The following is a 15,879-nucleotide window of genomic DNA, read 5'->3' as shown; positions in this document are numbered from 1 at the left end:
TTCCAGGTCACGCAAGAAATACAGCCCCTGAAGTACTCAAAACAGAATTTCAAATTCTCAATGGAAGCCAGACGTTCTAGAGCCATTGAGCCTGAACGAACCCCCTAAACTATTACCCTGAGATAATCTTTAAACTTGTAACCAAAACTATCCCCTAAAGCCTTCTCTGAACCAAAAAATTGTTTATCTTAATGTCTGCCTTGAGCATCATGCTCTTTTAAAGAATTCTCTATGTGAGATCAAATTAACAACAGCAAGTCGAAAGGTTAGACGAGAAGCTTAGTGGGCAGTGAGTCTAAGTCAATGGTGGTAGAACAATTTGGAGGATGGTGAGAATGTCTGCACAATCTGAAAAATGTAACCAATGACAATGAGTTGTATGTATAGAAATTGTTGAATTGGTGTATGACCATGTATATTTTCACCCCAAAAATTATCTCAATAAAATTTATATATTTTTAAAAATCTATAGTACACAGCACAGGAAGTCAACACTAAACTGTGGACTATTGGTTAACAATAATGTATCATTATTAGATTATCAGTTGTAGCAAATGTAACACGAGTGAAATGTTAATAAGAGCGTGTACAGCCAGGAAAGGGGGTACATGGGAACTCTCTTTAATGACTTTCTACATAATATTATAAGCCTAAAAACTGCTTTATAAAAATAAAGCCTATAAAAAAAAATTTTTTTAAAGCCCCTGGATTTCTCAATGAGCATCATTTTCATTAACCCACATTGACATCTGCTGGGTGACAACACAGACATATGGCAGGCAGGGCCTGGGCCATTCGGTTCAGACAAGCTGAGTTGCAACTCTGGTTCTACCATTACTGGCTCTGGGTCTTGGGCAATTCACTTCATCTTGCCAAGCCTCAATTTCCTCATCTGCAAAACAGACGTAACGCCTGCTTCACAGGATTGTCATGAGAATGAAGTAAAATGATAAAGGGAAAATGCTAGCCATCTGTCTCATGGTAGGTACTTGATTAACTTGATTAGCTCTGTTTTTCCTTTTGTTTACAGCAACATTTGTAATTAAGAAACATCAACTTAAATCCGAACGACCTCAGTCTGACATTCAATTCTGCCACTTCACATTCTTGGAGAAAAAGGAACTAATGTGTTTTAGCACCATCGACTCAATGGCAGCGGGTTTGGTTTGTCATTGTTCCAGGTGCTTTGCTGGCTCTTTAAGTACTTATTTTTTCTTTAATCTGAAGATATAAGACTGAAATGAACATTATGATCCCCATTATAAGAAAATTAAGTTTGGAGAGATTATGTAATTTGCCAAGGTCACACAGCTGTCAGGAGGCTGCATTGGGATTTCAACCCAGAAGAGTCTGAATCTAGTTCCTTGCACCAAAAAATCTATCAATCTGGAGTGCCAGGCTGCCTGGGGGAGGGGGAAAACAGAAGTGGGGGGGATTAAAGGTGGTGAAGATTGGGCAAAGTGACCCATTCATTAGGGTTCTAGTTCCAATTCCCAAAGCTGCTTCCCCAGCTTTACCAGAGGTTACAGCTGGAACATGCTATAGCCATTGGTAGCATCCAGCCCTCCTTTTATATTGCTAGAATGATCCAAATTCTAAAATCAGCAGCGATCTAGAAACTGCTGGACACAGCACTTTAAAACTCTTACAAAGAACCACTCTTGCTTGTTCAACCCTTGCTTGGCTGCAATTTACATCTGGAGACTTTCTCTCCATTTGAACCAGCCCACTTCAGCCTAGAGATGAGGATGGGTCCTGAAAGATGCCAGCCCTCCCAGGTCCTGAGGAGGCAGGAGCACATCATTAAATGGGCTTTGCTCAGTCAAACCTGCTTTCAACATCTGCCAACGACATGATTTAGGAAAAATTTAGCATCTCAGCCTGTTTCCTCATCTGTAAAATAGGATAATAATAGCACCTTGAGGAATGAATGATATAATGAGCATAAGTGGCTCAAAGTTGCTGGCACAAAACAAAAACCCTGCAGTAGTAGCTTCACAAGACAAGGTCTGAGAGCCCTGGAGTTCTGAATAACACATGGAGACTGACATCAAGGACATGACATACAGGCATGTTTACCCCCCAGGTCCAAGGTACCCAAGATGGGGGGAAGAGAGCAGGAAGCCCTTACATGAGTGGTCAGAGTGCCTTCCTGCCACATCCTTCCTCCATCTCTTCTACTTGACATGGATCCCGCTCATCTGTGTGTCATAGTTAATAAGGCTCAGTCTCACTACCTTATCGACACAACTTGTATACCATCTGAAATTCTGGGACCAGGGCCCACGGAATATTTAGTTTCTGATCTCAAGTCTACTTTCATTCTCTCTCCTTTCCTTTCTTACAGTAGCACAGGCAAACCAGTCAAATGACTAAAAAACTTATTTGGCGGGAGGGGTGGGGACAGAAGGAATTTTTAATTTATGCGTGTCTGCATTAACGTGGTTTCTAGGCTCTAAGTGCCTGTAAGGATAGGAACGGGCCCAGTCTTTACACTTCAGTTGGGAGCATTCACAGCCTTGAGTTTCTCCAGATATTTAAAATGAATCAGAAATTGACTTGCTTCTTTGCCTGCTTGGTGTCTTCTCGGAAGTCAAAAGCACAACAGTTACCAGTGCTAGGAAAACAACTGTGATTGTGGATCTGTTTTGTCCACAACCAGCTAGAAATAGCAACAATGATAAAATAGCCTACGTTTAGGGGCATCAAGGTAAGGAAATTAAGAAAGTCTATTATTATTAACATTAGTTTACCTTGGTGTTCTGGAAAACTCTTCAAGGATACCATGAGTCTGCTGTTAAGCATAATCTGGCATTCGTAAGTAGGTTACTTGTGGAGCTTGAAGTAGTTAATCATGGAAGTTTCAAGCCCATTCACTGAACCCACAAGGGAGTTTTCTAAGTGTAGCTGCCTACATACACATACACACGAGTCCAGGCTAAGACATCTGGGTTGTGAACTCAGGCAGTCAAAGCTCTGAGGTTTTTCCTCCCTGCATTCAAGCTCATGGATTAATATAATGAAATATGATTTCTATCCTTTTTATTCTCCACTTTCATTCACACTCCATTTTTGTCTAGATGCATATGTACCATTAAGGAAAGACACAGGTCAAGTCATACAGGTTTAATGATCCCACGGTTTATGTTTTTATCATGTGAACACAGCACTTCTGCTAAGTCCATTTCCTCTTGGTAGATACTCCAGGTCACCTAAACTCCCGTTCGGAGCATTTAATCCCAGTCTTCTGCACCCCAAATCCTCATAAAACAAAGCTCTATGATGAAATAACAGATAGTCGTTAGTCCAGTTAGTGGCAAAGCCTTGGTCTTTAAGGTTCAAAGATCTCTAACCAGCAAGGGCAGGTGGGGGACAGGGTGAGCCACTGATACTGTCTGAATTTCTTGGGTCCCTCCTTTCCAGGCCACCTGGATAACAAGCCACCTTTCCTTAAAAGCAGAATGAATCTACTCTTTTATTTGGTCTGCAGGACACTCTGTGGGGAAGATGAGGATTGTAGATTTAAACTCTTATTACCTCCCTGAAGGAGTGGTCAAAATATCCTGTTGACAGTCAAGTAGCAATACCCTGGTGGCAGGGACTTGGCGATTTAGCCAGAGTGCTGGCCACAGAACAGAAAGCACCCCAGGTCAGCCTCAGCTGGACAGCCACAACTTTGCTGAGTGGGCCACAGCAACCTTCTGGAATCCTCTGCGCAAACCCTTCTTCTCTTCCCTGTCCATACAAAGGCAGAGACAGCCGGGAGCAAATCTCTGAGTTCTATCCTTATATTCGGGCAGGAATAGAGCTTACCGATCTGATTCCTCTCTGTAAGAGGCTAAGATTTGTTTCTTTGTCAAAGTTCAACATTGAGGAGAAGATAGCAACGTCATTTACTCACAAGTTCAGGCCAACCTTAGGCAGATGGTTTCAGGCTGGGGCAAGTGTGAGAGCAACTATTTAAACTCTATTCAGGCCAAAAACAGGTCACTCAGGAACTCTCCGAGATCAGCCATCTTTTGGTTGGCCACGAGCAGTGTGTTTGGTCTAGACTGCTTTAGTGGCCCCTCGGCCCTAACTAAACCAAGCTTCCCAATGCCAGGGTGAACTCACTATTCCTTAGCCCTTTGTACTAGTGGACAATCTGTCACTATTTCAAACTTCCTGGTGGCTTTTCAGCCTGACTGACGTCCCCAGAGAATTGGGGCAGCAGTGGGTCAGACACAAATTGATGAGATGGAGTATGGTGCTGGTCATTATGCCCCGGATGAGTACTCCACCACATGTGTAGAAATTAGTTCACTGAACTCCCTTGCGAGTCATATCTAGCTCTGAGCTAGGAGCATAGTATTAAAACAAAATTGTACCTTAAGAGACTCTCACCACTTCCCCAACTTTTCCATCTCTCCGGCCTAACCTCTCCCCATACACACACGCCACTAGAAGATGCTGTTCCAACACACTCCATATCCCCAGGCCCAAGGATAAAGTGGCATTAATGGCATTTGGCAGAAAATCCCATCCCACATCGAAGACTCCTCTGAGCTCAGCACTGTGAAGAAGGAAACATTAGAGAAGAGAAGAGGCAGTTGAAGCCAGAGCCCACCCCTTCTCACAGAAAAGAGGCACAGGAATCTCAGGAGTTAATGAAAACAGCATCATCTCTTGCCCGAAGGCCACCAGCTACCACTGGCTGGGAGCCGCTTTATCACTTGTTTCTCCTCGGGACTGAAATGCAAGATCGTCAGTATGGCTGTGAGCGTCTGCTGACGGCCCAGAGAGTCTGGCAAGGTCAGGAAGCGGTAGATGATGTTTTTGAGGTACTCCAGGTTGGCTCCCTCCCTGCTCTGGTCCCTGATGTTCTTTTCAATGTGGCTCTGCAGGGCTCCAACCTCCTCCTGGTGCCGCTCCCTCTCCTCCAGCAGCCGATCCTGCAGCTGACGCACCTCAGCCTCCAGCCTGTTCTTCTGCTTCCGCAGCGAGGTGATCTCCACCTCCTTGCGGGCCAGCTGCTCAGCATACAGGAAGAAAGTGGGCTCGTTGGGTGCCGCAAGGTGCAGGGCTTGGGTCAGGCTATCTGGGGATGATGTGTCAACTGGGTCCCCAAGACCTCCAGCCCCCACTGGGCTTCTGCGTCCTGGCAGGCTGGAGGACAGGGCCACAGAGCGCAACTGCTCCAGCTCCAGGTCTTTCTCAGCCAGCACGGCCAGGGCCCGGTCACGCTGCTTGTGCAGCTCCTCCTCCAGCTTCAGCGTGCGGTCCCTGAAGTCCAGCTGACTGCGCTCCAGCTCCTGCCGGTGCAGCTGCTGCAGCCGGGTCAGCTCCTGCTTCCAGTCCTCAGCCTCCTGCTGGTGCTGGCGCTCGAGCTCCTCGCAGGACAGCCGCAGGGAGATGTACTTCTCCTTCAGCTCTGCCAGCTGCTCCTGGGCTTCCTCCAGCTCCTTTGACACATTGCTGTCTTTGGTGCTCTTGCTCTTGAGGACAACCTGGGCCCTCATCTTGTACCTCTCAAACTCCTCCTTCAGCTGTTTCAGCTCCTGTTGGTAGTACAGCGCAGTGGCTTTCTCCCCATCAGTAGCCTCCGAGGTGGGCATTATCTCTGGGTCGCAGAGCTTCTCCACATCCAGGGCCACCTGGCTTTTTCTGGCTGCAACCTGCAACAGTCTCTTCAGCTTCTCCATCTTGTCCTTCAGGACATTAACATCCAGACTGGACTCCTCACCATGGCTGTCCAGAGGGGACCGGCTGGAGGCTGCGAGAGCCAGTGTCTTATTCTCCAGGTCCAGCTGCAGAATACGCTCCTTCAGCTTCTGGATAGCCAGCTGGTCCTTCTGCTTGGCCTTCTCGTAGATGCCCAGCAGTTCAGACACCTCGGATATCTGGTTCTCTAGGGCTGCCACCCTCTGCTCTTCCACCTGAGATTGCTGTCGGAGTTGTTCCTCAGCAAGGGCTGTCTGGAAAACAAGGCAACAGACAGAAATGCAGCCAGGAAAGCCACACAATGCCCTAGGGCAAATTTTGAGAAAGCGAGAGGGTGAGCAAAAGTGTCACATGACTAGGATGGCCTGGGAAGAATGGGAACTGGGGGTTTTTGTGTGGATTTAGGTGCTAACAACAGTTCCTGTAACCTGCTTGGGTTCTGCTCCCAGAAACATATTACACCAGACCTTAGTGTATTTTCTTACTGTTCTGCTTTAGTGCTTCTGCTTTCTCATACCATACACCTAGCTCACATATAAAGCTTTACTCTTGTTTATTACATGCCTCCCCAAATCCTATTAAGAAATCATACGGTTTTTTTTTTTCTTCTGATATTCCTCGAAATTCAAAACGGAGTTAGATTTCTCTCCACACTGAAAGGATACAAATTCTGACTGAAAGCAACTACAAGAGATTGTTTCTTCTGAGAAAATCCCCATCGCCCCCTTCATCTCCCTACAAACACAGCCCCACACATCACCCTTCCTTGTGCAGCTGGGACTACACCGCTTCGTAGAGCCCGGCTGGGAAGATGTCAATGCCCAGAACTCGGAGCTGTCTGGCTCCTACCCAGCCTACACGCAGAAACTCCACTTCCTGTTGGGCACACACTCTGTGGAGACTGTCAACACCGTGTAGAGCAGGAATTCCCAGGACTCACTAGTGGGACTTTTCCAGTAGCATCAGAAATGCCAGTGCGACCACTTAGTGCTAACTCCCAAAGGAGGAAAAGCCTTCATGTTTCCCACTTCAGATTAAAGGACTAATGCTTGAAGGAAATGAGAATAATTACCTTCCTTATTTCCTGTTGCAACTGAGCCTGGAAATGACTCTTGAGGCCAGCGGCCTCTTCCTGAAGGTCCTGCAGCCGGGGGTCAGGCCGATTCTTCTCATTTCGAAGAGCCTGCAGCTCACCCTTCAGCTCCTCTACCTCCCTGGTTAGCTGCTTGGTCTGCAGTTCAAACCCTTCCATCTGACCAATGGCATATGCCCGCCCTGCCAGGGCTTCTCGGGTCTCCTCCAGACGGAGCTCCAGGTCCTGGCGCTGGGTCCTCTCCTCCTGCAGCAGCTTCTGGAGCTCACGCAGCATCAAGGCATGGTCACTCTGCTCTTGGGCCCGATCGTGCTGCTGCGTGATAAGTCGAGCTTTGGTTTCCGCTATTTGCTCCTGCAGCCCCTTCAATTCCCCCTCCAGACGGCCCCTCTCCTCCTCTGCCTTCTTACTGGCATCCTCTAAGTCCTGTTTCATCTTCTTCTTGTCAGCCAGGTAAGAAGCCTCCATACGGGACTTCTCCTGGGTGACTGTAGCCAAAGAGCTGGTCAAAGTGGCCAACTGAGTCTTCATTTGGTGCAGTCGTTTGTCTGCCTCCACGCCCCCCGACGGACCGTCCCCACTACTGCTGCTAATGCCACTCTCCGAACCGCTGGCTTCTTCGGACTTCAGAGGTAGTGGGCCACGGGCCGGTCTCTCATCTTCTACCCCAAACTCACCCTTGGTGCTGGTGAGACTGGCTGCAGTATCCAAGCTGGTGGCGGTCCCCGTGCTATCCCCGCTGTGAGTGGAGCACCGGTCATCAATGGAGTCAGGAAAAGTGAGACCTGAGGGCTGGACACCTGCGAGGCCCACATCCGCCTCGTGGGACACCGACAGTACCTTGATGCTGGCCTCCAGCGCCTCTTTCTCCTTCAGTAGGCTTTTATAGGCGCGGACCACATCCTTGAGCCGTGCCTGGTACTGCAGGAGCTGCTTCTTCTGTGTGTCTATGGTCTCCAGCAGGTCCTTCTTGCTCGGGCCGCCCCCGAAATTCATCCCAAACTTCTCCATAGGGGTGCGGGACTGGCAGCTCCACGTCAGCGTTCCGGCAGCCCGCGAAGACGTGGCACGGACTGCAAGCGTCGGGGAGAGAGTTGTCGGGCCGCACACCTGCTGCTCCCGGCAGTCCCGGACCGGATGAGGCGCGGCGGGACACCCTGGCAGGAGGTCCCGCCTGGTCCCGGGCCCAGAGGGCGGGCCGGGTCCTGTCCCGGAGGCGGAGCGACGCCGGCACGAGAGGAGCGCACCGCCGGGGCTCGCCCGCCCAGGCCCACAAAGCCGCGCCGCGCGCCCCGCTCGCCCGGATCCCTGCAGCCCCGGCCAGCCCCCGCGGTCCCGGTCGGCCAAGGTTTACACCAAACGCGGCTCCATCAGGACTTCCTAACTACCGCGGCCGGCCCAAACGTCACTGCCGGGTCCTCAGGAAGTGACGACAGCACCCCGCCGCAGGCTCCGCCCCCAGCATGTGCGAGGTGGGCGTGGCCACTCCAGGCGGTGGGTGGGAGCCGCCTGTGGAAAACCTAGGGGCTGTATGACCTGAGGACATGGCTTGGGAAGAATGGAGGAAGCAGAGAAGAGGACTCAGGCGTGATGTTGATTTGTTTGGTGAGGTCGGGGTGCTTGAGTTTGTCCTTGGGCTTCGATCAGCAAGCGACTGGGGGCAGCATTGCGCAGCGTTCTTACGAAGCACAAAGATGGGCGACACCCCCACTCTTTGGGGGACCAGCACCTATGTCTCTAAAATGCAACCGTTAGACTCCCTTTTAGACCATGATAACTGCAACCCTGTCTAACACAGTGCTTGGCACCTAGTAGGCATAAGAAAACCAAAAAAACAAACCCATTGCAGTGGAGTCAATTCCAACTCATAGCGACCCTATAGAACAGAGTAAGACTGCCCCATAGAGTTTTCAAGGAGCGTCTGGTGGATTCGAACTGCTGACCTTTTGGTTACCAGCGGTAGCACTTAACCACTACATATAGCGTAATAATTGCTAGCACTTTTCATAAGTTTTGAGTTAATTCAACTATGCTTATAGAGGGCACTCTATAGCCATGATTTCTATCCTGAGTGCCAGCTATACACCAGGAGCCTCACAAAAGTTTTGTTATTTAGTCTGTACAGTAATTCAGCTTAGGGGGTATTATTAGCATTATTTTACAGATAATGGGAGCACGGAGCACAGAGAGGTTAAGTAACGCGCCTGTATTAGTTATCCATGGCTGCAATAACAGAAATACCACAAGTAGATGGCTTTAACAAACAGAGGTTTATTTTTTCACAGTCTAGTAGTCCAAATTCGGGGTGTAAGCTCCAGGGGAAGGCTTTAGCTCTCTGTCTGCTCTGGAGGAAGGTCACTGTCATCAATCTTCCCTGGTCTAGGATTTTCTCAGCCCATGAGCCCCATTTCCAAAGGACATGCTGTGCTCCCAGTGCTGCTTTCTTGGTGGTATGAGGTCCCTATGTCTCTCTGCTTGCTTCTCTCTTTTGTATCCCAAAAGAGGTTGGCTTAAGACAGAATCTAGTCTTGCAGATTGAGTCCTGCCTCAGTAACGTAACTGCCACTAATCCCATCTCATTAATATCATAGAGATAGGTTTACAATGCATAGGAAAATCATAACAGATGACAAAATGGTGAACAATCACACAATACTGAGACTCATGGCCTAGCCAAGTTGGTACACATATTTTTGGGGGACACAATTCAATCCATGACGTTCCACCCTTTGGCCCCCCAAAATTCATGTCCTTGCCATGTGTAAAACGTATTCACCCCATCATATCAGCAAAAGCCTTAAATCAATTCCAAGTCCAAAATCCAAAGAATTCCTCTTCATCTGTGAAATCTAGAAAACAGGTTATCTGCTTCCAAAGTACAATGGTAGAACAGGCCCAAGCTAGATATTTCCATTACAAATGGGAGAATCGGAGGGAAAGAAGGCATAACAGACACCACTTTGTCTAGCGAAAGTAGGACCAACTAACCAGCTTCCTTACTAGGTCCAATCAGCATAATGTCACTGATGTAATGGACCAATGTGGTATCTTGTGGAAGGAAAAGGTGATCAAAGTCCCTGTGGACTAAATTATGACATAGGGCTGGAGAGTTGATATACCTCTGAAGTAGACAGTGAAGGTGTATTGCTGGCCTTGCCACCTGAAGGCAAACTGCTTCTGGCCTTCCTTCAAAACCAGAATCAAGAAAAAGGCATACCCCAGACCCAGTGCCGTCAAGTTGATTCCAACTCGTAGTGACCCTATAGGACAGAGTAGAACTGCCCCATACAGTTTCCAAGGGAAAAGGCATAGGCCAGATCAGTAGCTGCAAACCAGGTACCAGGAGATGTATTAATGTGCCCAAGCAATGAAACCACATCTGGAACAGCAGCTGCAGTTGGAGTCACCACCTGGTTAAGTTTATGATAATCCACTGTCATTCTCCAAGATCCACCTGTTTTTTGCACAGGCCAAATAGGTAAGCTGAATGGGGATGCGGTGGGATCCTATAGGGCAGAGTGGAACTGCCCCATAGGATTTCCAAGGCTATAAATCTTTACAGAAGCAGACTGCCACATCTTTCTCCCATGGAGTAGTTGGTGGGTTCAAACCACCAACCTTTGGGTTAGCAGCTGAGTGCTTTAACCCTTCATTTGAATCTTGGCACAGAAGCTGTCCGCTAACATTTTTGGGCTCTCAGGTTTCTTGGGAGACTACTTTTCCCACTAAAAGTATTTGCTGCCCTCCAGTGGGGGGCTTGTGTAATGGTGAAACATGAAAAAATGTTCTTTGGGAAAAATTCACTAAGGTAAAGAGGCTTATGTATGAGGCAGTGCTTCCAGGAAGTGCGATTGGATCAAACTTATGTCTCTTCTGGCTTTTGTACAGCTAAGTAAGCCTTGTAAGTATATTTATGGTTTCCTGTGTCGGAACCCTGGTGGGTTGGCTTTTCTTTTTTTGGTCATTTTTGGAAAACCAGAGATGCCCAATGTAGCCAAACGGAAGGCATCACCCAAAATCCTGCCTCCAGAGATCCTTGGGACAGACAGAGCTCAGTAAACAGGCACCAGACTATCGCCAGCATTTTGTGGGAAAATGCATTCCCATATGATATTTCTCCAAATGATAAATCTCAAAATTTCATAACAAAAATTCAGAAAAAAAAATTTTTTTTGAACGACTCCTTAATTCAGCATGCCTTCTATTATTGAAAGCACATAGTATCAAAAAAATTTTTTAAGGAAAAAAATTTTCTAAAGAAAAAAATTTTGAAAGGGTTTAACCACTATGCCATCAAGGCACCTTCTAATGTTTACGTAAGCAGATCACCAGGTCTTTCTCCCTTGAAGCAGCTGGGTGGGTTCAAACCACCAACCTTTCAGTTAGCAGTCAAGTGCTTAACTGTTGTGCCACCAGGGCTCCTTGGCATAACAGGTGGGTACCCAAATTAAGGCATTTATATTTTACCTTGGGTAGTAGGGAAGACACTAGAGGGTTTTAATCTCAAGAGTAACATCATGAAGACTTGCATAACAGGGTGGAAATAGTAAGGCATAGAAGATCTGTAAGGAGGCTTTTTCAGTTATGGGAAAGAGATCATAGTGAAACCAGGCAGTGGCAACATGAAGAGAAAGAAGCTGATAAAAGAGCTAAAGATGTAGAATTGACCTGACTTGGTGTCATGGATTGAATTGTGTCCCCCCAAAATATCTATCAGCTTGGCTAGGTCATGATTCCCAGTATTGTATGATTGTTTACTGTTTTGTCATCTGATGTGATTTCCCTATGTGTTGTGAATCCTATCACTATGATGTTAATGAGATGGATTAGCAGCAGTTACATTGATGAGATCTACAAGATTAGATAATGTCCTAAGTCAATCTCTTTTGAGATATAAAAGAGAGAAGCCAGCAGAGAGTGGGGGATCTCATACCACCAAGAAAGCAGTGCCAGGATCAGAGTACGTCCTTTGGACCTGGAGTTCCTGCACAGAGATGCTCTTAGTCCAGGGGAAGAGTGACGACAAGGACCTTCCTCCAGAACTGAGAGAGTAAGCCTTCCCCTGGAGATGACTTGTGGCCTACTAGACTGTGAGAGAATAAATTTCTCTTTGTTGAAGCCTCTACTTGTGGTATTTGTTATAGCAGCACTAGAAGACTAAGATACTCCATTACCACTAGTTGTGTTATTATATTGGGACTCTTCTAAATGTACTTTTTGACCTTTGGATCCTTCTTGGGAATGGAAGCCTATGACTGAAGAGCAAAAGAATGCCATGCACTCACTCACACCTGGTTCCCAAAGTCTGTCCTCATTCCAGACTTTGTAGGTCAAGATGGGGCATGCCCATGCCCTAGATGTCTGTTCAGACCCAGTTTGTTAGTGGCCCAGATAACATCCAGCTGCATAACACAAAACATTCAGATACATTATCTCATCACTTTAATCTATAGCCCCTTGAGATAGGTAAGGCAGATATTAATGTCGTGGTTGGAGGTTGAACCCTGTAAAAATGATGATGTGGGGGCAGCATCTGACCTCCTCATGCAACTTTACAAGGGGGAAGGAGAATCAAGATCGACAAAGCCCAAGGCTGATTGCTGTGAGATAGAGGTCAGACGTACCTCCTCTTTCCACCATCTTTACCAGTTCCAACACTATCCATCCCTCCCACGGCACTCTCTCCTTCTCTGCTGGGTTCAACTTGTTGCAGTGGCTACACAGAACTCATAGACCATACTTGAGTTATGGGGTTTATTAGGGAAGTAACAGGTTTCAATTCAGGTTCAGGAAAGCTCAGGATACAGTTCTTCAACCAGGACAGCCTCTTCTCAGCCTTGCTTGCAGGGAGGCCTCTCTTTGGCCCTCAGCCCCTCGGCCTGGCCTCTACCCTGCTCAGGCAAGTGTTACAAAGCTCTTTTAGCTCTGCCAGTAAGTGTCTGGAGGCACCCTCCTCCATCAGCAAGCCTCAGCCCAAAGATGCTCAGTTCTACCTTTGTGGGTCAGGAAACTTAGCTCCACCAAGTGCCCAGAGGCACCCTACACCACCAGCAAGCCTCCTGCCCGAAGGTGCTCAGCTTTCTCACTTCATGGGCCAGAAGGCCTACCACACCATCTCCTGCTGGTCTCCTGCCTCTGCTGCCACCATTTCTCTGCCACAGCTTCTCTTCGTCTTTGGTGTTACATCTCTCTCGCTTTCTCTCTCTGTCTCGTGGTTCCAGGAGCTTCTCAGCACAGGGATCCAAGGTCCAAAGGACACACTTCACCAGCTCTTCTTTCTTGGTGGTGGTGAGGTCTTCTCTTCCCACCTCTGGAATGGTTCATATTAAGCCTAGCAGAATGGCAAAACTGACCATTCTCTTTTTTAGGATTCCACAGATTTTATTTGCATGGTTCTACCCCCACACAGGTGCCCTGAACTTTATTTGCATTATTAACAAGCTATCTGTCTTAGTCATCTAGTGCTGCTGCAGAAATACTACAAGTGGATGGCTTTAACAAACAGACATTTACTCTCTCACAAGCTAGGAGGCTAGAAGTCCAAATTCAGGGTGCCAGCTCCAGGAGAAGGCTTTCTCTCTCTGTCAGCTCTGGGGGAAAGTCCTTGCCATCAATCTTCCCTAGTCCAGGAGACTTTCAGTGCAGGAACCCTGGATCCAAAGGATACGCTATTCTCCTAGCTCTTGTTTCTTAGTGGTACGACGTCCCCTCATCTCTCTGCTCACTTTTCTCTTTTATATCTCAAAAGAGATTGACTCAAGATACAACCTGATCTTGTAGATCGAGTTCTGCTTCATTAACATAACTGCCTCTAATCCTTAACATCTTAGAGGTAGGTTTTACAACACATAGGAAAATCATATCAGATGACAAAATGGTAGACAGTAACACAATACTAGGAATCATGGCCTAGCCAAGTTGACACACATTTTGGGGGGACGCAATGCAATCTGTAACACTATCCAATCCCCTTGATGGGCCACAATTACTTTGTATAGTTCAACCCAGTCACTTGAGTGGAAGTAACAAGACCATGATGAGAAAGGTCATATAAAAGTGATCTCTCACACTGCAGAACTCACCCAGCAATACCTTTGATGATAGGCCTGGCAATCTGCTTCTGTTAAGATTATAGCCAAGAGAATGAAGAAAACCAAAGACACAAGGGCAAGATAAGTCCAAAGGACTAATGGACCACAACTACTACAGCCTCCAACAGACTGAGTCCAGCACAACTAGATGGTGTCCAGCTACCATCACCAACTGCTCTGAAAGGGATCACAATAGAGGGTCCCCGGACAGAGATGGAGAAAAATGTATAACAAAATTCAAACACACACACACAAGACCAGACTTACTGGTCTGACAGAGACTGGAGAAACCCTAAAAATATGGCCCCGGGACACCCTTTTAATTCAGTACTGAGGTCACTCCTGAGGTTCACCCTTCAGCCCTAAGATTACACATGCCTATAAAACAAACAGTAACACACATAGTTCAACCATGTATACAAGACTAAATGGGCATGTGAGCCCAGGGGCAAGGTCAAGAAGGCCAGAGGGAACAGGAAAGCTAGATGTATGGAAATGGAGAACCCAAGGTCAAAAAGGGGTTGGCAGCAAATGTCACAAAACAATATGTGTATTAGTTGTTTAATGAGAAACTAATTTGTTCTGTAAACCTAGACGTAAAGGACAATTAAAAAAAATATATATAGCCAAGAAAACCCTATGGGGCAATTCTACTCTGTAACACACGGGGTCACCATGATAGGAATCAACTTGACAGCAACTAACAACAACATAGATGAGAAAAAGCAGAAGGGTTGTAAGGATTGTTCAAGGCACAACCTCAAAAAATGGCAGAACTGAGATTTAAACTAAAGCCTGGAACAGTGCTGGCTCACAGTTGTTGTGTGCCATCAAGTCGATATTAGCTCATAGCAGGCACTCAATAAATACTTGTTGAATGAATGATGGTTCTCTGATTCCCAGCCTGCCTTACCATGTCCAGTCCATAAGTAATAGATCCTAGAAGCCCACTGGGAATCCAGAATAGTATAACTCCTGCCCTTGCTCCACTGAGCTCCTAACCAGTCCAGTTCAACCCAACAAGCACCTGTTGAACATAGATTAGGAGACCAACATTGATCCAGTCTCCTCCACCTTAGAAAAAAATTGAAGCTAGTTCTTGCGTTGTTATGCCCCTCAGATGCTAAGATGAGGGGTGGGAATTACTTGGGAAGTTCTTTGGGTCTAGGGAGGCATGAGTTCCCCATGTCTGTGACAAAGTGAGGAAGGAAGTTCAGAAGGGCTGCCACGGCCCGGCTGAAGACCAGCATTCCCAGGCGCTGGAGGCCAAGGCAGAATTGTCCTGTCGTCCGGGCTGGAATCTTCCACTGGTGCTGCCGATGGGGTAGCTATGAAGCAGGCGTTTTAGGGAATCAACTAGCTATCCCTCGGGCATCTTCTTCCCTCACCTCCGGCACATTCGTCAAGCAAGTCTACAGTCACTAACCACCCTCTACGTGCAAAGCCCCTTACTGGGAGTTGAGAAGGCAAAAGGAGGAACAAGATCCCCGCAGGGAGTTTCCGCTCCCCGAAGGAGGGTGGTGCACACAGCCGGTGCTGCTGGTTGCCAAGGGCTAAACCGGAGTCCAATGTGGGATGCGGGACGCAACGCACTCAAGGCCCAGCCGCGGGCCACTGAGACCGAGTGAGGGCTGGGGCAGGGGCTGCTCCGGAGTAAGGCGGCTTCTCTCCGCCCGCTCGGGCTGCAGGCTCTACAGCCACAGCCCTGACCGGCGCACTGGGAACAGGCAGACCCAGACCCTTTCCTTCTTCCAAGCCAGCGCAGGACACACGACGCTAACGGTCTCGGCTTCTCTTAAAACAGGCGAGGTGGGGCCGTGGCGAACCGGGGGTGGGGCCCGCCGGGGAGGGCTGCGGTGACGCAGGGCGGGGCGGGCCGGGGGGGCTTTGGGGGCGGGACCATGGCGGGCCGGGGGCGGGGCCCGGCGAAGGACTGCCGCGGTGACGCAGGGCGGGCCGGGACGCGCGGAGGCGGCGGTGGCACCTCCTTCTGCT

General features: G+C 48.0%; 1 protein-coding gene across 1 annotated transcript; it reads right to left on the bottom strand.

Moving 5' to 3' along the window:
- Positions 1 to 607: 607 nt before the first annotated feature.
- GCC1 (GRIP and coiled-coil domain containing 1) lies at positions 608 to 8,184 on the bottom strand. The gene is made up of 2 exons (XM_049894742.1): positions 6,773 to 8,184; positions 608 to 5,954 (listed from the first exon to the last, which is right to left on the bottom strand). The coding sequence occupies exons 1-2, from the start codon at positions 7,802 to 7,804 to the stop codon at positions 4,659 to 4,661; spliced, it is 2,328 nt and encodes a 775-aa protein (XP_049750699.1). The 5' UTR covers positions 7,805 to 8,184; the 3' UTR covers positions 608 to 4,658.
- Positions 8,185 to 15,879: the final 7,695 nt, after the last annotated feature.

This window comes from Elephas maximus, chromosome 8 (assembly GCF_024166365.1).
Source record: "Elephas maximus indicus isolate mEleMax1 chromosome 8, mEleMax1 primary haplotype, whole genome shotgun sequence".
NCBI classification, from domain to species: Eukaryota; Metazoa; Chordata; class Mammalia; order Proboscidea; family Elephantidae; genus Elephas; species Elephas maximus.
Note: the sequence above shows the minus strand (reverse complement) of the source record. Positions and strands in the feature narration are given on the sequence as shown.

What these genes read in the sequence shown, in the direction of transcription:
- GCC1 (XM_049894742.1), bottom strand. Translation starts at nt 7,804, where the DNA reads ATGGAGAAGTTTGGGATGAATTTCGGGGGCGGCCCGAGCAAGAAGGAC. An exon ending in TGCAACAGGAAATAAGGAAG is followed by an intron (nt 5,955 to 6,772) that starts GTAATTATTCTC and finishes CTTGTTTTCCAG; the next exon opens with ACAGCCCTTGCTGAGGAACA.